This window comes from Siphateles boraxobius, unplaced genomic scaffold (assembly GCF_051911475.1).
Source record: "Siphateles boraxobius isolate OS27281-9 unplaced genomic scaffold, OSU_SipBor_1 22, whole genome shotgun sequence".
In the NCBI taxonomy this organism is placed as follows: domain Eukaryota; kingdom Metazoa; phylum Chordata; class Actinopteri; order Cypriniformes; family Leuciscidae; genus Siphateles; species Siphateles boraxobius.
In genome coordinates this window covers 17,245,633-17,272,747 of record NW_027508833.1, presented here as the reverse complement: position 1 = coordinate 17,272,747, position 27,115 = coordinate 17,245,633, and the positions used below count along the sequence as shown (strand labels likewise).

At 44.3% G+C, this 27,115-nt stretch overlaps 1 protein-coding gene across 2 annotated transcripts in view; it reads left to right on the top strand.

Moving 5' to 3' along the window:
- LOC143746763 (utrophin-like) overlaps positions 1-27,115 on the top strand; it is a 100,654-nt gene that overhangs the window by 30,568 nt on the left and 42,971 nt on the right. For both annotated transcript variants that reach the window (XM_077238813.1, XM_077238817.1), the window contains one exon: positions 16,287-16,325. In XM_077238813.1, the coding sequence (XP_077094928.1) occupies positions 16,287-16,325 (39 nt within the window). The remainder of the gene's footprint in view (positions 1-16,286; positions 16,326-27,115) is intronic.

The window sequence follows — 27,115 nt, the reverse complement described above, 5'->3', positions numbered from 1 at the left end:
TGGTCAGTTCGGTTGTTCCCTGCCGGTTCGCCACTTCAGGGCACCGAAATGGTTGTTCAATCAAATCCAGAGGCCAGTCTCGAGAGACTGGTTCCCTTATCGGAATTTCTGGCAGTGTGGAAACTTCTGCCAAATATTTCTCTATGGGTCCTGCACATAATAGAAAAGGGTTACAGAATTCAGCTCGGTTCTCGTCCGCCCTGATTTCAAGAAGTCCTCCCCACGGTGGTGGACTCACAGCAGGCTCTGGTAATGGAGCAAGAAGTACTGACACTTCTTCGAAAGGGAGCTATAGAAAGGGTTTCTCCTCCCAGCAGAGAGTCAGGGTTTTACAGCCGTTACTTCATTGTTCCAAAGAAGGATGGAGGGCTGCGTCCTATTCTAGACCTGCGCCAGTTAAACAGCAGGGTTCAGAAACTCAAGTTCAGAATGCTTACACTCAAACAGATTGTATCACAGATTCAGTCCGAGGACTGGTTTGTCACAATAGACTTGAAGGACGCGTACTTCCATGTATCTATCCATCCTCATCACAGGAGGTTCCTGAGGTTCGCTTTCGGGGGCGAAGCATACCAATATCGGGTTCTTCCATTTGGCCTAGGTTTATCTCCCCGCACTTTTACAAAATGCGTGGATGCAGCTCTGGCTCCGTTGAGACTCCAGGGCATCCGCGTATTAAATTACATCGACGATTGGTTGATTTTAGCTCAGTCAGAGCAGGTGGCAGTTCAGAATCGAGATGCTGTTCTGTCCCACATAAAGAGTTTGGGGTTGCGGCTAAACACCAAAAAGAGTGTGCTCCTCCCTGCTCAGAGGACCACTTTTCTAGGTGTAATTTGGGATTCGACCACAATGCAGGCCCGCCTGTCTCCTGCTCGTATTTCTGCGATTCTCACAGCCGCAAAGAATGTGAAACTAGGCCAGTCACTCACTGTGAAACAGTTTCAGAGACTGTTGGGTCTCATGGCAGCTGCGTCCAACGTTATTACTTTTGGCCTTCTGTACATGAGACCCCTGCAGTGGTGGCTCAGGACCAAGGGGTTTTCTCCGAGGGGAAATCCGTTCCGCAAGATCAAGGTCACGCGGCTATGCCTTCGTGCCTTGGCCTTGTGGAAGAAACCTTGGTTCCTCACCCAGGGCCCAGTGTCGGGGGCTCCTTGTCGACGCGTCACGCTTTCGACGGATGCTTCCCTCACGGGATGGGGGGCGGTCATGAGTGGCCGCTCGGCGCAAGGTCTGTGGCAGGACCATCAATGTTCCTGGCACATAAATCGTTTAGAGTTGATGGCGGTATTTCTAGCACTCAAATATTTCCTGCCAGACCTGAGAGGCCATCACGTGTTGGTCCGCACAGACAACACTTCGGTGGTCTCCTATATCAACCATCAGGGGGGTCTGAGGTCACGTCACCTTTGCAAATTGGCCCATCAGATCCTCCTATGGGCCCAGGGGAAGTTACTGTCGCTCAAGGCGGTATATATTCCGGGGCGTCAGAATGTGGGAGCAGATATTCTGTCGAGACAGGGGCTGAGGCCCGGGGAGTGGAGACTTCACCCAGAAGTGGTGGAGTTCCTGTGGGAAAAGTTCGGTCGTGCTCAGGTAGACCTTTTCGCATCATCAGATTCAACCCATTGTCCCATGTGGTTCTCTCTAACGCACCCAGCTCCTCTCGGTCTGGATGCTATGGTGCAGGTGTGGCCGAGGCTGCACCTGTACGCCTTTCCCCCGATATCTTTGCTTCCGGGGGTTCTGGAGAGGGTTCGCCGAGAAGGGGCTCGTCTGCTTCTAGTAGCCCCTTATTGGCCGACCCGAGTTTGGTTCTCGGACTTGGTGTCTCTTCTGGACGGCTCCCCCTTGGAGATCCCAATCAGGGTGGACCTCCTGTCTCAGGCCGGGGGCACGATATTTCACCCTCGGCCGGAGTTGTGGAAACTGTGGGCCTGGCCTCTGAGGGGGCCAGGCTCAGGGAGACCGGTCTTTCGACCGATGTTGTAGAAACCATTCTTCAATCTAGAGCTCCTTCCACGAGAAGGCTGTATGCGCTAAAATGGAAACTTTTCACCACGTTGTGTGTTGAACGTCAGTTAGATCCTGTTAACTGCCCTGTTGGTTCAGTTCTTGATTTTCTGCAAGACCGTTTCTCGGCCAGGTTATCTCCTTCCACCCTAAAGGTTTACGTGGCGGCTATATCTGCCTACCACACCCCTCTGGGGGGTACTTCTATTGGGAGAAACCCTCTAATTACTCGCTTTCTCCGTGGTACATTGAGGTTGAGACCTGCACTGCACGCTAGAGCACCGGCTTGGGACTTGGCCATTGTACTCGAGGGTCTGGCTTTAGCTCCCTTCGAGCCCATCGAGGAGGTTTCTGAAAAGTTCCTCACTCTAAAGACCTTATTTCTCCTTGCCATCTCATCTATCAAGAGAATTGGTGATTTACATGCTTTGTCGGTTGCTCCTTCATGTCTGGAATTTGCACCTGGTATGGTGAAGGCATTTCTCTACCCCAGGCCGGGTTCTATTCCTAAGGTCCCACTGAATGTTGGGGGCCCAATAGTGCTGCAGGCCTTCTATCCTCCACCCTTTAATACCCCTGACCAGGAACAGCTTAACCTGTTATGTCCAGTCCGGGCTTTAGATGCCTACGTTCACAGAGCTGCCCTGTGGCGTAAATCTGAGCAACTATTTGTTTGTTTTGGGTCACCCAAGAGAGGATGCCCTGCATCTAAGCAGGTTATGAGTAAATGGATAGTCGAGGCTATTTCATTGGCTTATGAAGCGGCCGGACAGCCTTCACCTATGGCTGTGTGGGCCCATTCTACTCGAGTATGGCGGCCTCTATGGCCTTAATTTCGGGAGTTTCCCTTCTTGACGTGTGTAATGCGGCCTCTCCGCATACATTTGTCAGGTTTTATGACCTTGACCTCTCCACTCCTGGGGCGAGGTTGCTTGCTTCTTAGTGTGCGCAGGACCTCACACAGAACGGGCATTTGTCACTATGGCGTAGTGGGTATAGGGTTCCCACCGCGTCTCAAACGCAGCTTGAGTTCCCTTGAAAGGGAACGTCTCAGGTTACGTATGTAACCCTGGTTCCCTGATAGGGAACGAGACGCTGCGTTTGCCTGAATTCCTTCCTGCATGCCCTGATCGACTTGCTTCAGGTTTTTCAGAAGCTATCGCGGTCTGATTTCAGGGTTGCTTTATAGTTTCCTGGTCTATGACGTCACCTATGTCGTAGCGGGCTTCCATTGGACTGATTTTACACGTGCTTCACGACGTAATCACGCAGAGCGTTCCCACCGCGTCTCAAACGCAGCGTCTCGTTCGCTATCAGGGAACCAGGGTTACATACGTAACCTGAGACGTTTTTTTAAGTTAATTGTCATTATTAGGTGTCCTATTCATTATATGAGATACTTAATATTTGGGTGTTTTGTCAAATAAAAAAAGATTTAAACATTTCAACTTTTAAAACTCAAAAATTTTAATTAAATTTGCTTTCATAATCTATCTTTGCTATTTTTTAGGTTATTTTTTCGTGTTTTGCTATAATTTTATTGACCCAGACCAAAATGTTTAATCTTATATATATATATATATACCGTCGTTGGCATCCTTCCGTCTACAGGAGACGATGGTGTTGCTATCGTGAGTGGCTATAGAGCCCGACTCTAGAAAAAGAATGGCAATGGTCTTGCCAGTGGAGGTGCAAAATACGCCGCAGGCACCTCAAGTGAAAGCTGTTGAGTTCTCTTTCATCATCTCGTGTCCGAGATCTACCTATGGGAAGGGCATCTGTACCTGACCTCTGTAGAAGCATCCAATTGCACCAAGTCTGGCTAGACAGACAGAAGCGCACAGCCAATGCCAGGTAAGGCCCCATCCCCTTACCTGAAGTCATATAACGCCTGCAAGCGCTGCTGTTCTTCAGTTGACATTCGCTTCTCGTGATGTCTGCACTTACACAGTTTGGTTGGATTTATGCTGCTCAATTTACGTGTCTGCAGGAGGAAAAAAATCGCCAGTTCAGCCTCCGCTAGGCTTAACAGTGTGTTTCTACCAGTTAGCGGTGTTTGCTTTTGAGCCTCCCACACTCTCGCATCTTCTCATCGGTTTCCCTTTCCACGGCTGCCCGCCACAGATTTTTTCTGAGTTTTTTTCCGGTATTTCACTCTCTAAATCTGCCGGGAACAGCCTATCATGGGTCTACCCGGCCACCTGTTCTGTGTGGTCTGCTTGGGCCTTAAGCACGCTTTGGAGAACCCGGAAAACTGCAGTCATTACCTGATGCTGCCGGAAAAACTCCTGCGACGCCGCCTTAAAGTTGCCGTGACCCAGTGTGTCGAGCTCCGCCTTTCGGACTGATGGGGGACACAGTGACGACGACGCGCTACTTGGGGCCTCCCGGGGCGTGACCTCTCTCATCTGGGCTGACCAGCCCAATCCTGGGATCTTCGCGGGCAACCTCCCGCTCATCGGTGAACCGGCCGGTTCGGGTGATGATGACAACGCGGGCTTTCGTAGGGTCTCAGAGGACAAGGAGGCCATTCCGCCCTTTGGCGTTCCCCAGGCCAATGCCCTCGCGGCCTTGCCTCAGTCCATCCTCCTGGAAGTGTGTGAGCTAACGGCCGCTCGCCTCAACTTTGAGTGGCTGGCTCTACAAGAGCGCCACCGACCAGGAGAGGGACATTTATGACGGGAAAGTGCTGGGACCCCCCTCATGGTCCGAGAAAACAACTCTTCCCCATCCTCCCAGCGTGCGCGAAGCACGAATCACTACTGGAGCGACCCGCTCGATCTCAAACACGGTCTTGCGGGTCTAGAGGTGAATGATAGGGTGGCTCTCGACATGGGTGATCGCCCCCGCTATTGAGGCATCCATCGCCAGGCACCTTTACCCAGTCCAGGGCGGGCTGCTCGCTCCCCCTAAGCCGGTCTTGCCTAACAAAATGGACTGTTTTTCTGCCTCGGTGCAATAGGCCGTGTATAGATCCTCGGCCTTGGTTGTCAGGGACCTGAATGTCTCCTCCCTCCTCTCCCCGTACCAGGAGGAGATTTTGGACGACTTAGGCCAACAGCTGGAAAAGGGATCCCCCTCACCCGCGCTATGGAAGGAGATCATTACTCTTAAAGGGTTAGTTCGCCCATTTAAGACATGAAGTTAGTTCGCCCATTTAAGACATGAAGTTGTATGCAATCCTTACCAGCACTATAGTGTATACACACTGACCCACTCTGTTGTCACCCCCCTGGTCCGAGTTCTGACCGCTGGAAGTTTTTGAATGAAGTAATCCCGGCTACTTTCCGGGGCCACAAAACTGTGCGTTTTTACGTGAAAAAAAGATTTGCGTTTCAAAGCTTGATTAATTTAACACAAAAAAAACACGCCGGGCAAAATTCATACCTCAGTTTTAATGCGGCACTATTTTCCTTCCGTTTCTATCAATCCGCGCTGCTGTCAATGTCAACAGTGCGCACGTGACGATTAGCTGTTGATAGCGCGACTCGCCGACAACATATCCGACTACGAAACTTCAGATGATGAAACTAATTTTAGCACAGTGTCAGACGGATCAGATGAAGACAGTAATTTTAACTCAACGACAAAGGGATATCTTTATGAACCGGAGTATACCGATGCCGAACTTGAGCAGATGGACAAAGAACGGGAAGAGAGAGAGCGAGAGGACAGAGAAGTTGTCCAATCTGATGCTGGGCCCACCACAGCTGTAGCAAGAGGCAGGATGAATGACAAATGGTGTGTTCAATCAAATATTTTTCACAGCAAATTGTAACAATATATATATATATTTTTTTTTACACATCTTTTCACGTGTTTTATAATGGAATCTAAACATCATCTTGTTTACCGTACAGTTTAGACATGGGATCATAAAGTTAGTAAATAGAGCTTACCCGTGGTACTGGTACAGCAAAACTGTTTAAAATCATGTTTTTTCCTTTTCCTCCTTGGTTGGAGATGTAATCGTCTTCGCTGAAGTGAGCACTACACACACGAAAATCCTTTATTCGAGATAATTTAGCTCCCGCTGAGTAGCCGATGGCAACCAGCCAAAGCTGTCTCATATTCATATTTGATACAGGAAAACGATGAAATTTGAACTTTGATCCCGGCACATCCTTGTTGTCACAGCCTGGGAATTTACAAGTTCGCACCATTGTTAATTTAATATTTTTTACCTTGTTGTCGATCGATTGTGTAAACACTATGGAAGAGCTGATCGTCACGTGCGCACTGTTGACATTGACAGCAGCGCGGATTGATAGAAACGGAAGGAAAATAATGCCGCATTAAAACTGAGGTATGAATTTTGCCCGGCGTGTTTTTTTTGTGTTAAATTAATCAAGCTTTGAAACGCAAATCTTTTTTTCACGTAAAAACGCACAGTTTTGTGGCCCCGGAAAGTAGCCGGGATTACTTCATTCAAAAACTTCCAGCGGTCAGAACTCGGACCAGGGGGGTGACAACAGAGTGGGTCAGTGTGTATACACTATAGTGCTGGTAATGATTGCATACAACTTCATGTCTTAAATGGGCGAACTAACCCTTTAATGACCTCGTCCTACGTAACGCTCGTCAGGCCGTCCAAACCTGCGGGCGCTACATGGTGCTTTCTGTGGTGGGAAAGCGCTCGCTCTGGCTGAACCTGACAGGCCTTCCTGACGAGAAGAGGCGCATCGGGGGCGCCCCGGTAGAGCCTGGCCAGTCTCTCTTTAGCCCCGCCGTCGCATTAATGCAGCAACGATGCAACGACAAGAAGGAAGACGAGACCTTCAAGCTATGCCTTCCCAGGAAGGCGGCCCCATGCCAGGCGCCCCCTGCGCGTTTGCCTAACCCTCCTGTCTCGGAACGTAATTTCCATCAGGGTAAGGAAAATCCCCGCAACAAACCCCAGCCACAACAGAGTAATCCACCCTCTGCTAAACCCTGGGGGAAACCGACTCCTGCCGTGGCAGGAAAACCCTCGAACACTACCCCCAGCGACTCGAAACACAAGCGGCCTGCCTGATGTTCGGCCGATGGGGGCATCGAGTCCGCGTTCACGAGCCGCTAGCTCTTTGGACTCTCTTCCTGCCCCAGAGCCCATGTTCAAGAGACGGAGGGTTTCTTATGGAGGGGTCGGCCACCCCCCTCTCGAGGCTCTCCAGCCCATGTGTTCAGTGGACGTTGTGTGTTGTCCCACCACGTTCAGGGGGTCTGTTGTGAGGAAAAGAGCGAAAGCAGTGTCACCACACCACAGATACTGTGTTCCCCTCACCCAGTTAATAAAGGCCTCAGCCCCAGTGTTCCCCTACACAAAAAACATACAAAACACAAAAAACACATTAAAACAAATGAATCAAATGAATTTGTTACAGACAGAGCACCTCTCTCCGCAGAGAGAAATCTTCCTGCAGAGAGAGAAAATCTCTGTGAACCCCTGCATGTTGCCCCTAGTTCGTCCACTAGTGGGTGCCATTGCATCACAAATAAGCCAGCTGGGTATACACAGCACCGCTTTGGATCGGGTGGGAACACTCGCGAGACACAAGTTGGGTTGGGAAACTCTCTTCACACACGGAAGAGAGCGCCGCACAAATTCTAAAAGAGGAAATATTTTCCCTTCTAAACAAGGCAGCGATACAGGTGGTGCCCCCCAATCCGATAAACTTGGGATTTTATTCCCTTTATTTCCTGGTCCCAAAGAAGGACGGCTCTCTCCGCCCTATCTTGGATCTCCATGTGTTGAACAAACATTTGAGGTAATACAATTTCAGAATTTTAACTCATGGCTGGGTCGCCCGCGCCATAAAATGGAATGACTGGTTCACATCGGTCGATCTGAAAGATGCTTTCTTCCACATAAGCATTTATCTGCCACACAGGAAGTTTCTTCATTTGGCCTACCAAGGCACATGTTACAGATTCACAGTTCTGCCATTTGGGGTCTCGTTAAACCCAAGGAGTTTTTGTCTGTGTGCGGAGGCGGGCCTAGCACCCTTAGCACCCACCCAGTCTGTTAGTTCTGAAGATTGACATACATAGACAGTTGGCTCATTATAGCCGAATCGAAGGAGAAAGTGTTGCAGGATACCTGCCGTGTGCTCCCACACATCACATCTCTCGGGTTCAGGGTGAATGTGAACAAGAGCCATTTTACCCAGTTAGACTGTGATTTTCCTGGGCTTGGAGTTGAACTGCATGCAAGCGCGTCTCTCTTAAGAGCGCGTTCTCTCTCTAATGAACTGTCTGTCGCAGTTCAGAGAGGGGGTGAAATTACAATATCTTACATGCCTAAGGCTGCAGGGTCTTATGGCTTCATCTATCCAGGTTTTGCCACTGGGACTACTGAGAATGAGAGCGTTCATGAAATGGGTTGTCACTACATTTCAGCCCGATACACAAAGGGAACCCCTCTGGGGACGGTTATGATGCGGAAAGATGTGACGACAGACGCGTTCCTAACAGGCTGGGGTGCCACCCAGGAGGGCAGAACAGTGAACGGTTTGTTGCCGAGCAGACTACATTCAGCGCACAAATTATTTAGAGCTTATGACCATATGGAAAGCTCTGAATTATTTTCTGCCTCGTCTGCAGGGACATCATGTGCTCATACACTGCAACAATACCACAGCAGTGGCTTACATCAACCGTCAAGGCGGCGTGCGCTCGTCAAAACTTCACGCTTTAGCTCACAAGCTTTTGGTGTGGAGCAGGTGTTTTTTTTATGTTGTTAACGGCGACTCATGTCCCAGGCATTCTGAACAGAGGCGCGGAGCTGCTATCAAGGGAGAACCCAATTTATGGAGATTGGCACCTGGGTATGATATGAATGAGATTCGGAGAGGCAACCATAGATATTCGCCTTGCATGAAAACCACCATTGTCCTACATTCTTCTCGCTAAAGGACGTGGACGCGCACCTCAGGCTGGACGCACTGGCCCACCCATGGCCCAAAGTGCTGCTGTATGTTTTTAATCCCCTGTGCCTGGTAATTCCCACACTGGCCAGGGTGAGAGAGCAGGGCCTGTCTCTCATTCTGATAGCCCCCAGGTGGCCCAAAGCACCATGGCTGGTGGAGATAATCCCTCTGTTATACGCCCAGCCGTGGCGCCTCCCCCTCGTTACAGACCTATTGTCCCAAGCAAAGGGGGAGATTTATCACCCACATCCAGACAGGTTGGCTCTCTGGGCCTGGCCTGTGAGAGGACAAACCTAAGCGCACTAGGGCTTCCCCCGCATGTGGTTGCTACTATACAGAACGCCAGGGCCATTTCTACGCGGTCCTTATATGGCTGTAAGTGGCAAGTGTTCGAAGGGTGGTGTGATGGGCGTGGTCTCACATCTAATCCATGTGCAGTTCCTGATATTTTGTGTTTCCTTCAAGACCTCATGGATAAGGCTAGGTCCTTTTCCACGATTAAGGTCTACCTGGCTGTGATTTCTGCTTGTCATGTGGGTTTTGAGGGCTCAACAGCATGCTTTACACACGCTTCATGAGGCACACACGCACATTTGCACACACACTCTCGCTCTCTCCATCTCTGCCGAGGGCGCGCTACACGGTTTGGAGCTCGCAAGCTCTAGTTTCCGGGAGATTTGAACTAATTTGCGGGCATCAGGGAGCTGCTATCAATATGCGGGAGACTCCTGGAACTTCCAGGAAATTTGGGATGTCTGCATAACCCCGGTTCTCTGAAACATCGAGTGGAGAGATCCGGTAAGGGGGTGGGGCCTTACCTGGCATTGGCTGCGCGCTTCTGTCTGTCTAGCCAGACTTGGTGCAATTGGATGCTTCTGCAGAGGTCAGGTACGGATGCCCTTCCCCCTAGGTAGATCTCTCCACTCGATGTTTCAGAGACCTGGGGTTTACTACAGTAAGCTATTGTTTCTTCTCATGCCTTGCGTGAGTGGTCCACGCCTCACTGCTGAGTATATACAGGGGTGCAACTACACATTTGCTCAAGGGTATGCAAAATCAGTGTTGGATAATCAAATGCAAAATAACAGTATTTTATTCCGGGAGGATTTGGGTATAAATATAGCTTAATGTACCCTATACTGATACTGAAGCAATATTTTGATCAGTGTTCAATCTGCTTTTATATACTTAAATCTGTTTATTTGTTATTTTTACCCAAGGGCATTATTTACATTTATTAATGCGCCGATTTTTATTTTTACCTTATTAAATGTATGCATCATCTTTCATGTCAAATTCATACATTTGATCAATAAATTCAGTTATAATAGCCTAATTGAACGGGGCTGTTACCAATAAAATTGAATAATTTAGTCTTTACACTGCAATAAATAGCCTAATATTATGAGATTAATGTTTTAAATAAATGTTTAAATATACAACAAAGAAATTCAATAATACTTTTAAACATGAAACTAAACCACCAGTAGGTGGCGGCAAGTGGCCGTCTAAGTGAGACATTCGATCAAACGATTCAAAACGCTGAATCATAATCATTCAGTAACAAAACACTGTGCTGATTGTTGTTTTCCTTTGGAACTATTTTCGTCTGTGAAATATGACTAAAACAGTCAATGATGTGTATAAAATGTAAGTAACTTAATATTTATACACCGGTAGGCTACTTGTTTATGATAATAAACATTTATCATAATTAAATAGGCTATTTTGTGATAATATTTAGCAAAACAGCTACCTTGGTCGTGTTATGTAGCCTAACTACCCTTTATACGTTATTAAAAAAATAATTAAACTCAACATTTTTAATTTTTACCTCAGTGGGCCCTATCTTGCACCCGGCGCAAATGACTTTGTACACTGACGCATGTATCATTCCTATTTTGCACCCGCGCAAATCGGACTTTTGCCTCCACAGACACACGTCGGTTAACTAAGAAATACACTTGCGCTCCCCGGGGCGGTTCAGCGCAAAGAGGAGGCGTGTTCCGGCGCAAACTTTCCCTTATGCTATTTTGCTGTTCTATAAAACAATTACGCCACTGACCAGAATAAAACTAGTATAAAGTCAATGGCACGTTGCGCGTACATTCAGATGCTATTTTAAGCGCGCATGCTTGGCCATAATACAGAGTGTGAACAACGCGCATACACTGTAGATGATTCTCTCATCTACACAGATGCATTTAACCTTTTTGCAAATGATACATTATTATAAGGAAAAATATTAAAACACGAGTGAAATCATTTTTGTGTCCATGACAATGGGGAAAATAGACATAAAGCTTACACATTTACCCAAATTATTATTTGCATGTTTAACCGAAGCTAATTTGGGTGGGTTTGTCCCATCCCCAATGTCACTTCTCTTCCTTTTACGGCCCTGACGAGAACATCGATCTCCTCGGCTGTGAACCGATTCTGAAGCGCGCCTGGTAAATGCGCCGTTCTAATAGTATTGCGCCATGGAACAAGCGTACCTCGTTCATCATGCTCTTAAAGGGAATGTGATATAAAGCTCTTATTGGTTTGTTTCCAGTTACGCCCAAACCACACCTATGAATAATGAAGCTACTTCAGACCAACCCCTATTAGATTTGCGCCAGGCGCAAGAGGCATTTATCCCGCCGGGAAAATAGCAACAGCGCCGGGATCCGCCCACAAAGTTACTTGCGCTTTGACACTTGCGTTTCAGATCGTTAAAATAGGGCCCCTTATGTTTCTTCTGTGAGATTGTGTACTGTTGTGCTCATTTGTTTCTCCACGAAAAAAAGTCTCTCTCACAAAGAGACAGGCGTGCTGACCTAGTTACCAGAAATAGGCCTAACGTCCAATAGAATCTGTCTGCAGCCTGCAAGAATTCAAGTTATGCCCCTTCAATTTATACCCCACTTCAAGTTACGCCCATTTCAAGTTGCTCACTGTTTTTTTTTTACTTAAAACAGCGCTGCACATACCGGTCGGTGTATGATATCAAAGTACAGCGAGAGCGATTAGAGAGAACAGACAGTTCTTTATGCTTTTGAATCGTTCTCGCATGATTTTAACATAAACTGAACATACTAGAATTGATTAAACTGACTCTTAGCTGTTCAAGAACCGAAATGCTTATTTTGGTATATAGTAAAGCAAGCATCTGTAAGCTGCAAAGCAGTAAAGTACTGATAATTTATTGGAAGAAACCAATGCAATGTATTGTTTTATCAATTATTCGACCCACCTCAACTAAAATGTGTGGAGCAAGCTCTAATATATCCTTTTGGAATTGGGCTTTATTTTTTTTATTGAATGCCTGATTTGCTGATGATAAATTTTTTTTTGACTGATATCAACAGCACTAATGAACAGCTAAATGCACCGCTGACAAACAAATCTTATGATACGTTTGAGACAAATGAACAACAAGAGCACATAACAAAATAATTTAATTGAAAGGCAACACAATGAGGGTTAAAGGATAAATGAGGAATCGTCACACAAAAGCACCACAGCTGCACAAAAAATAAAGAGGAAACAGTCGTAAACTGGTATAGAAAATGTCTTGGTTACATATGTAACCCTCGTTCCCTGAGTAGGGAATGGAGACGTTCCGTCGTGACGACGAATGGGGTTTCATTTAGAAAAGCCTATCGACTTTGAGTATTACAAAACGAGCCAATGGCAAAGAGATGCCATGGGTCTGCGGAATTTACATGGCGCAACTCCGCCCCACCTCATGGGTATAAAAGGAGGACGCCGGCAACATCCAGATATGTTTCTACGCTGAGGAGCCGAGACTGAACTCAGGCGATCCCCGCGGTAGAGCGGAAAATGGCAGGAAGACGGAAAATCTCCATTCCCTACTCAAGGAACGAGGGTTACATACGTAACCCAGAGTTCCGTCGTGACGACGAATGGGGTTATAGTTTAATCACACCACCTTCACTGCTGTCTTCCAGTGCCCTGCGTAAGTCTGAGATCCCTGTCGTGAAACTGGCATGGACGAAGGACTCCTACTTAATCACAGGAATACCAAGGTACACTGAGGAGCATATCCCAATCTCAGAGGAAATATGCAATTAATGCAACCAAGAGGGGGGGGGGGGGGGGGACTCTTACATATGGGAATACACATATGACCCAGTGGGATGCATATGGGGAACACTGGGGTGTCCAGCAGCAGGTGGAATATTTCAACCCCAGGGGTGGCAAGGTGGCTTGCCAAGGGAAAGACACATGCTCAGAAAGGCTTACAGTGGAAATACACATGTGGGGGTCACCCAGAGGGGGCACCATGCACACGGAAGGCACCTAGCCAACGCGCAGGCAATAGACACTGGCGTTGACGTCAGCAGTGCTGGAGGAACTCAGGGCTTGCGGGGAAGCTCACCTGAGGAAATATCACACATATCCAGTCCGTGGAGTGGAATGGTGAGCAAGTGAAGACACCTGAGCGGGTCCTAGTACGGGCTGGTTGAAGCGAGTACATGAGAGGACACTGGCTCCACTCAGAGATTATAGAATCTGGCGAATGTGTTGGATGTCGCCCAGCCTGCAGCTCTGCAGATGTCTGTTAGCGAGGCTACATGCGCTAGAGCCCAAGAGGAAGCCACACTCCTTCTGGTGTGGGCTGTCACACCAAGGGGGCATGATCGACCTTGCTGCTGGTAAGCCAAGCAATGGTGTCCATATCCCATGAGACAACCTATGCTTGGAGAAGCCTTTCCCTTCAGCTTCCCACCATAACAGACGAAGAGCTGGTCTGAGGTCCAGAAACACTGAGTTCTGTCTACGTAGGCAGGAGTGCGAATTAAACAGAGCAGTGCCAAGGCTGGGTCTGCCTCCTCCAAGGGCAGCGCTTGCAGGTTCACCACCAGGGTGGGAACCTTGGGCACATATCCAGGCCAGGGTCTCAGGATCACATGAGAGTAAGCCGGCCCGAATACCAGGCACGCTTCGTCAACGGAAATGCGTGCAGGTCCCCTACCCTCTTGAAGGACATCAATGCAACCAGGATCGCTGACTTAATTGACAGGAACTTAAGCTCGACTGATTGCAGAGGCTCAAGGGGAGCACTCTGCAGGGCAGTTAGAACCACTGAGAGGTCCCAAGAGGGAACTAGAGGAGGGCGAGGAGGATTTAGTCTCCTAGCTCCTCTCAGGAACCTGGCGATCAGGTCGTGCTTTCCCACGGACTTACCTTCAACTGCGTCATGGTGTGCGGCGATAGTGGCAACATATACTTTCAGGGTGGAGGGAGACAGCCTTCGCTCCAACCCATCTTGCAGGAAGGAAAGCACGACACTGATCGAACATCTCCGGTGGTCTTCTCGGTGAGAAGAGCACCAGTTGACGAAGAGGTTCCACTTCAACACGTAGACATGTCTCGTGGACGATGCTCTAGCGGAAGTAATGGTACAAAAAAAAGTGTTGCATTTCTAAACAAACAATTTTGGAATATTTATAAAGATTTATTAAAGGAGATTTTAAAAAAATGATTTTGCCACAATGGCACCCCTATGCTCTGCATACACTGCTCACCCCGTTTTTGGACCACTGAGTATGAATATATATATATATATATATATATATATTAGTGGTGGGCCGTTATCGGCGTTAACGTGCTGCGTTAACGTGAGACTCTTATCGGGCGATAAAAAAAATATTGCCGTTAATCTATTCTCAAAGTTGGGTTGGGGGCTGGGTCTATACTACGCAAGCTATGATGACTTTCACCTTGATATTCTAGCGTGGATGTATACCTAGCCGAATTGCACTGTAGGGGGTAGGGATGGGAATTGAAAACCGGTTCCACTCAAGAACCGGTTCTAAGTTTTACGAACCATCGATATTGTATGCCCTTGACGTTAACGATTCCTCTTATCGATGCTCCTGCTCCGACTCCCAGCCATAACATACAGACCGTGAACTCTTTCCCTTTTGTCCTTTATCGGGGACCATAGCGCGACGCCCTATACGGATCTGTGCGTCATTCATGATGTCAAAGCGACTTGAGCAGAGGAGATAAATATAATGTGTGTGTGTGTGTGTGTGTGTGTGTGTTATTATGTGTGTATAATATATAAACAATGAGCTAAATGTAGTGAAATAATTATAAACCAATATTTCTTGTGTGATTTATTTTATTTTATTTTGAAAATGATCACTATCCCTCAGTTAAAGGTGCCATGTGCCAGAATTGAGTTAAAAATATACAAAAAATGAGATACACTGATCAAAAGAATGTGAAGAAATAAGTTTTAGTTTTTTCGGGAAGTTATAACATAGAAATGTATCGAAGGCTGTTCGATAAAAGTGCTAATGTTAGCGATGGCAACAGTATCTGTAAGCGTTTGATAGTTAGCTCTACCCTAAGATCCGATCCGGTTTTCACCTGTTATCTACCAGAGCCAGTCTCTACCAAGCTGATGATAAAATGTAACATTAGCTAAGAAGCTTGAAATGTCTTCGATGATAATGAACCCCAAATAACCTGAGGTAAATCTGACATATTTGTTCTCCAGCTATGTTATTGACCTCTGCACACTGATTAAAAAAATGATTTGTCGGTATTATGTATGAGGAATACATTTTGGTAAGTTGTAGCATACTGTATCTTTCAACAGTGTTCGTGTGTTTTTACTATTAGCAAGTAGAGATGATCGGTTCACGTGCGCTAGGGATCTGTCGTGTAACGTTAACATTTACAAGCGCCAAAACGGTATTTTTTGCTTGAATTGCGTAATAACATCGACAGAAACGGTGAATTCGTGAGAGTTGGCAGCTCTGAATGGCGCTAGCTTGGTCAACATGCAGCAGCAAATGGTGTCTGTCAAATTAATGTAGCCTAATTCAAACTAACAATAAAAATGTAATATGAACAAAACGAATATGAACATTCACTGGTGAAGGGGAGTAGCTTGAAGATGTCATTTAAAAATCACTTGACATCAACCAACGTTCCTCTGGACTCAAAACGTCCTCTATTAGGAGTTGGCTCGGCTTCGGCTATGGCTCTAGGGTCGCTGTGAAGGTAGGGGCGGAGCATAGAGACTATGCCGTTTCGCGTTTGTTACTCTAGAGTAGATCAATTCACTTTCTGGAGGTAGAATGCCCCCGTCTGGTATGGAATGTGGAGTATGAATTCATTTTTTTTTGCGGATATTACACAAGGCACCTTTAAGGTATCATTTCCACCACAATCAACAATTTTGCCATTCATTAAGTGCGTTAATTAAGTGCGTCATTGGGGGTGTTTATTTTTAAAAGTTCAAAATTTGAAATGCCAGTGTGTGATAACGCTCACCAGGTCTTCTTGTTGACAGCTATGCTATTTGCTTACTCTGCTGTCTGTATTTTATTGCAGCCCAGTTGCATTTCTAAGCATATGTCCAGAGGAGTATGAGTGAGTAACTACAGCCTCTCCTCTCGTTCTGTGATCTTGTTTGAATCTCTTGTACTCCTTTATCCACCCTTCATCCACTTCAGAACCATTAAATGACCTCAGGGAATTCTAGCTGTGTATTTGCTCTTAGTATGCAGTGGCCACAATTAAATTGTAGAAATGTTTTTTTTATTACATACAAAATGTCAGACCACTTCGCAGCTTTACTCAAATGCTGCACTGATTTTTCTGAAACGCTCAAAAGCTTTTCTCATTTCCCCCCCAATTTGTCTGAGTGATTTTTAGTGGATGTATAAAGTTCAAGCTTAAAAAGGTGTGTTTATACTATTTTTCTTTTAAATAAAACGTCTGAATGCCATTGCATTAGTTCAAATATAATTTAAGTGCGTGTCTCGATTCATGTTGACACACTATAGATGCTGAAAAGAGTCTTCACACAGCCGTAAAGGTATTCTTAATTGGCAACATTGAAAAGGTTTCCACTGCATCCTCTAATAAACAGGCTTTTAATATAAAGCGTCTCCTTTTCTCATCCTATTACAAGTGTCCGAGGACTGCTTAAAACGTTGTGCTCTAAGCCGAAATGTTTTGCCGGTTTCCTTAACAAGCTGTTTTGCTGACTGTTTGACAGCCGCAGTATGACCGTATAATTGATTAAGCTCTTGACCTTGCCGCTCCCCTTGCCCTAACGATGACCTTGGGTATCCTCCGTCGATGAAAATTACCTATGACCATAGAGTAATTGTCTAATGTGTATGATCTTGTGAATAGAATATGTCTATTGATTAATTTTTGAACTTTGACACAATGAAAGTCATGAGGGTTATTTTTGAGCTCTGAAATCAGGTTGTTACATGCAGCTCCCTCCCACCCAGCACAGGATTGCTGGGGATAGTGGAAGTGTTTAAAAATTGGTTTTCTAATAATGAAATAAAAAATGTAACACGCGCACGCACGCACACACACACGCACACAGTGGTATATTGAAATACATGTATGAACAGTAGGCGTCACTAAGGTACCAGTTGCCTAGTTGGACATAAAATGCCACGAAGAAGTGCTGCTAGAATGTTGTAATAAAAGTATATAGATCAACGGCGAGTTCTCTCAAGTTTATTACTGTGAAATATACAACATATTGGCGACGAGGATGGCTCTACTTGCTCTCGCCCCCTCCTGCATTTTTGGAAACTCCGGGTGAGCCTATGAAACCGTTTAATTCATGGATTCGTATGTTTGATAACTACGTGATTGCACTGTCAGCAGAGGACATACCGGAGAAGAGAAAGCATGCTTTGCTTATTCATTGCTTGGGTACGGAGGGACAGATAATTTATACACTCACTGTGGCGGATGATAGTTATGAGACTGCACTGATTGCTTTACGAGCATTTTTTGTTCAGAAAGTGTACGTGGTTACTGAGAGGAATAAAATTTCGCCAGCGCGTTTTTCGCCGGGCAAATTGAGTCTGCAGTAGCGGAAGCTAAAGCTATGGAGCGCACTGAAGCTTCAGTAAAAGTGGTGCATAAAGGCTCACGTGACTGTGCAAAACCGCGGTGGCGACAGAGATCTACGTCCACAATGTCTCATCCGAAGCCATCAAATGAATCACATAAAAAGATGATGCAAAAACATGCTTCCGTTGTGGAGTTACTTCACATCTTGCAATCTACCCCAAATTCCCAGCTAAACAGTCTAAATGCAGACAGTGTGGTAAAGTTGGACATTTTGCCAGAGTTTGTCGCAGTTCTGCATCCATGTGCAATGTACAAGAAGTTTCTGCACCTGAGTTAACTGTCTTGAGCATTGACACGCCACTGCCAATGAAACGGAAACAAAATCTTACATGTATTGTTTCTTTGCACACTGAGTGTGAGAAATCAGTCGATGTTGAATTACTGGTGGATACTGGCTCAGCTGTTTCCATCCTCCCAGAACATCTGTACTGCCAACACTTTGCAGATCTCTCCCTTGCTGTGCCTAATGTTCGTTTGGTGACGTATTTGAAAAAGACTATTCCAGTTTTAGGGTGCCTTGCCATTACAGTTAGATATGAGAGTCATCATACGCAGGCTTCTTTCTACATTGTACCAGGCGGAACACCATTACTTGGCATGGATCTCTTTAATGCTTTGCAACTTGAGATAAGGAATGGATCTATTGTATCTTTCGCAGAGGACGGTCAAACTACTGTTAACTTCACTGAGCCATTGGGTGTGGCTGCTGGTTTTGTACAAAGTAAATGTGCGTTCAGATGTGCCGCCAGTACAACAGAAATTGAGCAGATTGCCATTTGCAATGAGAAATGCAGTCTGGCAAGAGCTAAAGAGAATAGAATCTGAAGGGATAATTGAAAAAGTGGCGTCATCACCTTAGGTGTCGCCGCTGGTAGTCATTCAAAAGAAATCTTGAGGAATTCAACTTTGTGTTGATTTAAGATTGCCAAACAAAGCTGTCGTCATAGACAGTCACCCTTTGCTACATATTGAGGAAGTTTTTACAGAACTATGTGGGGCTTCTATGTTCTCTACAATAGATCTCCAGAATGCATACCACCAAGTGACTTTGCATCAAGATAGTAGGGATCTAACAGCTTTCGTTACCCATGATGGACTCAATCATTTCACACTGGTCCCTTACGGTCTGGCCTCAGCACCAAGTGCTTTTCAAAGAATGAGGTCTCAAAATTTGGCTGTAAAGAGAATAGAATCTTCTCCCAATCTGTTAATTGGGAGAAGAGTGTATTCATGCCCTTGGGTGAAGGGTTGGATGCTCAGTTTCAGAGGTCACCTTTTAGAATAACAGAGGATCATTTCACTTATTTAGGGTTAACTATTCCTAAAAAATGTTTATGAACATGGGAAAAAAAAGAATAATCACGAGCAGTCGGGTTAAGTAATCTCCATATATCCACAAGATTCATGGATTTTATCAAATTATTTAAAACACCAACAGATTGAATAGGATGAGGAACTTGTGAAGAATGACGGATCCAAATAACATTTAAAGTCTCCAGCAATTATCAAATTAGTCGAGTTAGTATATGGAATAAGCCCAAATAATTTCCTGAAAAAAGCAGGGTCATCTATATTTGGTCCATAAACATGTATGATGGTCCGATGTAATCGGGAAATTATTCTTGGATCCGGATACAATAATATATCTTCCCGCAGGGTCAGACACCACAGAGTGCATTCGGAAAGGAATAGATTTCCTAAAAAGTATAGCCACCCCTCTAGCTTTAGAGGAAAAAGTGGCTTGATAAACTTGTGAGATCCAATTTGCCCTAAGCCGCATCTGTTCGCTGGGTCTAATATGGGTTTCCTGAAGAAAAATAATGTCAGCTGACAATGACTTTAAATGTGCAAACACCTTTCCCCTTTTAATTGGGTGTCCCATTCCTCTTACATTCCAACTGACAAATGTGATATTCATTTCGGCATCGCTACTGCTATTAATAATAGTGCCACTCATACAACATAATTAAAAGAAATAAACACAAAAATAGTAATAATCGTAGCAAGAACATTGTCTGGTGCAAAAAAAAAAAAAAGGAACTTACGAACTCCCCACAGCTGCTCCAAGAACCGAAGCAGCAAGTATTCCCCATCCTCTCGGAGGCAACAAGAGTGCAAAGTAAGTCAGAAATAGCTTACCTTAGCCCAAAAAGAGCAGAAATAACGCAAAAACACAAGGAGTAACACACACAAACCCCCCCCCCCTGCTTTCCACCGCGCAAACAACCATTCATCTCTGAATTGACCTTACGTACTACGATGAAAATAACAAAATATTCCAAAAAAAAAAAGAGTCCACTTCTGTTAGTCGAGTACCATACACAGGTCAAGATGAGTAAAGTCACGCATAGAGGTTACGGCGAGTCCTTCGACAAGTTATCCACAAACTTCTTAGCCTCCTCCGGAGATTCAAAAGAGCGCTCCCGACCGTTATGCTGCAGTGTCAGTTTCGCTGGAAAATGCAGGGACCATTTCAATCCAGACTCCCGTAGAGCTTTCGTGACTGAACTGAAGGCACGTCGCCGAGCGGTCACCTCCGGAGTATAGTCAGGGAAGATGTGAATCCGCTTTCCTTTATATTCCAGAGGAAACTTTCCACGGCTCAGACGAAGGATTAAATCTTTGTCCCGATCATTGTGGATCCGTGCGATAATGGTGCAAGGTCTCTGGCTTTCAGACGGCTTGGGTAGCAGGGCCCGATGAGCTCGGTCAAGCTTCACAGGCTTATGAAAGTTATCTCGGCCGAAGAGCTCAGTAATCCAGTCCGAAATGAACACCGGAGGGCGTCCCCGCTCCTCTCCCTCGCTTATTCCCACAAATTTGAGGTTCAGCCTGCGAGAGCGTCCTTCCAAGTCATTCAATTTAGTCCAGAGAGATTTTTTTTCCGCACGCAAATCTTCACACACCTTTTCGACCCCACCGAGGCGTAAATCCGTATCGTTCAGGGCACCTTCTATCTCTACCATTTTCTGTTTAACGCCGGCCTGTTCTGACTGCAAGTTAACCAGCGTGGTGTCCAGCGCATCCAAGCGAACACTTAGAGCTGTCATCTTGTCCTCTATCAGTTTTTTTTAAATCATCTCCTTGGGCACCGATTGCAGCAAGTATCGCGTTCACATTTCCCTGTGCGATAGAATCATTTGGATTGGTGTCCTCCTTAATAGCTGCAACGGTTTTGGAAGATTTCTTCGACGCCATTTTGCGGACATAGAATGAGTCAGTGAATAACGAAAATCGCGCTCACCGCACTTAAATTTCACGAGATACCTAAAACAACTGACGACTGGTAACTCTCAAAAGAACATAATCGCCTGTAAAGTGAATTGATGATACTTAATTTACAAAAACATTCAAAATATAGTGTCAGCGGGGAAGAGCTCTGTAAAAGGCGACTACTCCATGAACTGCACGCATGCGCCCCCGTTTTGTTTTTATTAAGACTTTAAATTAAAGTATATTTTTTATTTATCAGGAGAAATGTAAAATAATTAGAAATTTGAAGTGTCACAAGTCATCTCACCCATGTGGAATTTTCAATAATTCCTTAAGTTGTATCTGTAAGAAAAATCACCACATAGGCCTATCTTCAGTGAGAGCTGTGAAAGTGTGAAGCCTCATGCGGTCACCATTGATAAGCTTATTATAAGATCCTTCTAATAGCCACCACATCTTATGAGAAAGAAGTTACTTGCCAATTATGTGTGCTTCAGGATATAGGGTGACAGACCAGATGAGACTCTATGCATCATGTCACAGCATATGTAACGTTAGTCTGCTAATGCCTTTTCAGAGCGAAAGTTTTGTTCGTACTAAATTTTATTTCAAAGCTTAATCGTAAAAGTTTATATGACGTTTTAAAATGAAAAGATTGTTTAAATTAAATCTTAAAAGTTAATACATTTGTATCTTCTATTTATCTTTTATAAGATTACTGTAATGATTTTGTTTAACGGTGACCTAAAGTATAATTTTTATGAAACGTCTGTTCAAACTAGTGGTGGGCATAGATTTTTTTTAAAATCTAGATTAATCTCACTGTAATCTTGGAATTAATCTAGATTAATCTAGATTAAAATGGCTCATTTGAATTCTGCCGGAGGCATTCAGAATATGTGCTACCCAAATAATGACTAAAAGTAAGTCTTGGAGAACGGGTTTCTCAAGCTAGGTGGCACATTAGACCAGGGGCTCATCTCCTGTTTCCAAAATGCATCACAAACTGCTTGAGAAAGCTGTTCTACTATGATAATTGGTTAAAGAAAATAAATCATGTTCCAGGGTTCTCAAGTTGTATCAAAAGCTTGGAGTGAGATCACATGCGGTTAGGGGAGGAGCCCTAATGGAGCCCCACCCCCATCCATCCCCGCCCCCCAATTTTACCCATTGTTCATAATTAGCCAGCACAAATTGAAATTATAACAATTGGTAAATCTGATAAATGACAGAGCAATTCATCACATTACAAAATTACAAATACAAAAATTAAAATTTAAATTACTTCTTGCTTTTTCCCTGACATCTTTGAAAATTACAAATGCAATGGCAATGATTAATGTATGTTTTGACAGGATATAAAACATTACCCAGAGCACTCTGCTTTAATACATGTAGCCTTAATGTAACTAGAAAGACTAAATACAGTATAATAAATAATAAAATGAAGAAATACATCTTCATTCCTTCCCATACCCACTAACATTTCCCTTAGTTTCAGATAAAGTTAGCTAGCCAAACTGAGCCAAAGCTTCTGGCCTGGTTGCAAAGTAGTTGTATAGTTTTTGACTGCATCAATAATAATGTATACGATGGGCTATATATTAAATGTTCAAGCCTAAAAATGTTAGACGAGCTTTCTTCCAACTTACATTCTCCATCACGACGTGCGTTCGTGCGATGTTGTTGGTTACCTAGAAACGAACGTACAGTGGCCGAGAATGTTCCGTCAACTTCGGTTTGTTCGCGCATCTACAGTCATGGTCAGAATTAATGGCACACCCGGTAAATATGATCAAAATTGGCTGTAAAAAATAAATCTGCATCGTTTATCCTTTTGATCTTTCATTCAAAAAATGTGCAAAATTCTAACCTTTCATTGAAGTAAATGAATTGAAAGTGGGGGTGGGGGGGGGGGGGGTAATCACATTAAGAAACAAATATTGGCACCCTTTTATTAAATACTTTTTGCAATCTCCTTTAGACAAGATAACAGCTCTGAGTCTTCTCCTATAATGCCTGATGAGTTTGGAGAACACCTGTAGGGTATGGACCAATCAGACACATACTAATTATTCATTATATACAAAGGTTTATGAAACTCCTCACACAAGGGCAGAAACAGTGTCATGTTACAGGGCATGATAAGGAGATTTTACGACCTCCGAGGAATGTGGCCACATACTCAAGAGAGAGACTATGAAACAGAAACCCTCTTTAAAACAGACTTTGCTGCATTAATCATAGACTAACTGATCTATAAATGAACATGCATAAAATTGTGAAAGAAACAGTGTAAATGGTTTACTGTCTCGTGTACTATTAGGTATATATTATGGTATGCATCCTGGTATACAACCAACTAACGATCAATGTAACCTCACCTGTATCATGCCTCCTACCTAATTAATCCTCATTTAATGACTCACACTTTGATGTACATCACCTTCTTCTAGAATGCAGTGTGGATGTGTTATAGCTATTTGAGCATTAATGAAGGTATAATTATGCTAGGGACAAAGATCCGTAAATCAACTAAGAGCCACTTTCCCTCTCAGACATGTCCCCTTTCTGATTGGTCGAGTTCAACCCTTAGGGGAGGATCTTCTCCAGGCCTTATTAGAGGCAGTCCACATGTGACCTCCCTCTCTTAGTTCTTTCATCCAGCCGCAACACTGTTCTGGTGATTCTGGGGAACCTCCTCCCCCTCCACGGGGGCCCCAGGGCCCAGCAGGGCTCGATTCCAACCAGATATGGGCTCAGGCAGGAGAGAGATGACTCCCTCACAAAGAACCAAGGACAATCTCAAGAGTTTTGGAACAAAGACTGCAACCAACAACGACTCCAATCACCCATCCTTCCGACTTCCTCACTTCTCCTGGGTGCTCGGCGTGGCCTCAACAGAGTCCCAGGCCTTGACCAAACCAGCGATGCGTTCCTGGAGAAAGAGAACGCTCAACCAACTTCTACTTGACACTGCCGGAACCATCAACGACTTCAATTTTCAACAACTTCAAGAATTGTTCCCATTACAAATGCAAGTATTCAATTCAATGAAATGTGAAAATGAAATTCTGATGGTTCTTCTCATAGACCCTCTTTCGGTTTCCAATTTCATCCTATCACTAACCTATTTATGTATTCATGTGTGTATGTTGTTTAGTTTATTTATATTCATATAAATATCTATATTTAGTTAATAAAACTTGTACATAATATGTATTTGGTTCTGTTTTGTTTGCAATACAAGTCACTTTACGATCACGGTTTTTGCTACTGGCTCAAAGTACTGTACAGGCGAAGAAATAATTATTCTTCGGTGGCCATGGAAGATACCCTTTTCTTAGAATAAATTAATAATCAAAAGAGTTTGTTGGAAGAACTTATTAATTGATTGTAATATTAATTCAGCCCACATCAAGTTAATCCAATTAACTGACCCAAATATTTATAATTAATAATAGCAAGATATTGATTAATATTTCCAAAAGCTGAGTTCCTTACACCTGACCAGAGATCAGAGATCATTCCTTCATACAGAATCTCTCCAGATCCTTCAGATTCCCAGATCCATGTTGGTGCTTCTTCTCTTCAGTTCACTCCACTCATCAGGTCAGGGACTGGGTTCACTCCACTCATCAGGTCAGAGACTGGGTTCACTCCACTCTTCTGTGTTCGCTGCCAAAAAGCTCTATTTTTAGTTTCATCTGACCACAGAAGCCTGTGCCGTTTGAAGTTCCAGTCGTGTCTGACAACTGAATTTTTTTGTTTGTTTTTGGATGAGCGAGGAAGATTTTTCTTGAAACCCTCCCAAAAAACATGAGGTGATGTAGGTTTTTTTGTAGTTTTTTTTTTGTGGCTTTCTGAGCCGTGAGACTCAACTAATCTCTGCAATTCTCCATCTGTGATCCTTGAGTTGTTGGCCACTCAAACTCTCCTCCTCACTATACATTAAGGCAATATAGACACACGTCCTCTTCCTGGCAGATTCATAACATGGTCAAAATGAGGATTTTCAATTCTTAAGCTATTTTCTTACAGACACGTTCTATTTTGTGATGGTCAACAATCTTTTAATGCATATCCGAACTATATTCACACCCAGCGGTAATTCAGGAATACAAATTCTCCGAATGCTCCACATGAAACTTTGGTCTTCTGACCTTTTTAACATCGTGTCGATTTATTTTGGTTAATATGTGTGAGGGAGAGAGAGCAAGACAGGACTTAGTGTGGAGATGAAGTCGCCTGGCTCCGAAGTGAGAGATTGCGCGCGCGCAACCGGGTCTCTCTCTCTGCTCGTTCTTTCAGTTAAACATGTGCCCTGTCACAAGATAATGTAAATATCATCTACATTACTCACAAATAAGGCTTTAAAGCTAAAAAAAAAAAAACTATGCAGGAAAAACCCTGTTATTGCAAACAGGAAACAGCATAATTTGTCTCGTTTAGTAAAATAAAGCCAAGCTTTAGATCGTCTTTTCCACTCCATGTTTACCTCCTCTGCTCAAATTGCTTTGCCATTATGAATGACGCACAGATGCGTACAGGACGTCACGCTATGGTGCCCGATAAAGGACAAAAGGGAGACTTGTGAGTTCACGGTCTGTATACTATGGCTGGGACTCGGAGCAGGAGCATCTATAAGAGGTTTTCGTTAACGTCGAGGGCATACAATATCGATGGTTCATAAAACTTAGAACTGGTCGTTATAACGTAGTTCAAAAGACTTCTATAATAAAGTGATATCTCATTTGTAACCAGGTACTAAAGCGATTAGCTATAAAACGTGCTTTGAACCAATCGGATTGCTTGGGTCCTCCTAAAGGCGGGTATACACTGTGCGATGTCTGTGCGATTTCAGCAAGGTACCTACTCACACTGAACGGGTAAATTGCATGCGATGTAAAGCCAAAGTTCAGGATTTATGTGCTCACACTATATGGTCCAATCATCGAGCTGCGACTGCTCACACTATACGGGTGAAATATCTGCGATAAACCCCTGGATTACGCCTATAGACGATATCATGTATCCAGAGATATTGTCAAAACAAGAATCAGCTATCAATATCAAGATGATTTAGCATTTCCAATTTATGTATAAAGTTATTATTAGTATTATTGTATTATCATTATTAGGGGAGGCCTAGGCTAATTTTATTATTAAATTGATCTGCTATTATAATTAATTTGCCACAAAATAATTTCACAGCACATAATCAATGTGCTGTGAGGATAATAAAATATTACATAGAAGCTTACTCCTCCTCATTGAAAATTGTCTAAAACATTTAGGTCGATTACAATGAATTATAGGCATATAATTAACTATTAACAGTCTATAATATGTCCGAACACTGCAATAATTTGTCAATGAAAATTAAAAACAGGTTTATTTAAAAAAATAAAAATAATAAGAGGCGTTACATCGCAGGTGGCTTGGAAGGCGTGGGTAATATATGGTTAATCCATTTTGCAACACGACCTGGAGGTAAGCAGTAATTTGGTGCTAAAGTTTGAACTACAGAGCTTAAAGATCTCCCTCTTTTCGTTTTTATTATATTTTTGTTGCAGATGAAATGGTTAAACTTCTGTTTTCGCGCAGGTGCAGTGAGGGAAAAAACACTGAGTTTAGGGCAATCGGTTCGTAGCTTTGCTTCAGCTGTGCGATATAATCACGAGGAGCGACCAAAATTTCTAACATGCCAGAGATTCATCCGACCATCCGATTGCCTGTCAGGAGAGGTTATCGCCTCTTGTTTCCCCCTGTACACTGCATGAACACTGCGCGACAAAGCTGAAAATAGTGAGTCGCACGAGTCAGAATTTGGCTCAAAATCGGACGAAAATCGCACAGTGTATGGCTGCCATAAACTGGGACCCATCACTTCAGTGGGACTCATAACTTCACCACACCAGCTGAGCTTTGCATGGCCAAAGCTGAACGGTTGTTTTTTGTCACATGATCTGCTGTGCGCTTGAGGCATTCTGAAAAGTTGAGATGTTTTCATTTCGTCGTGGCATAGACGCGCCTGGAAAAACGAGCGCACCACACCG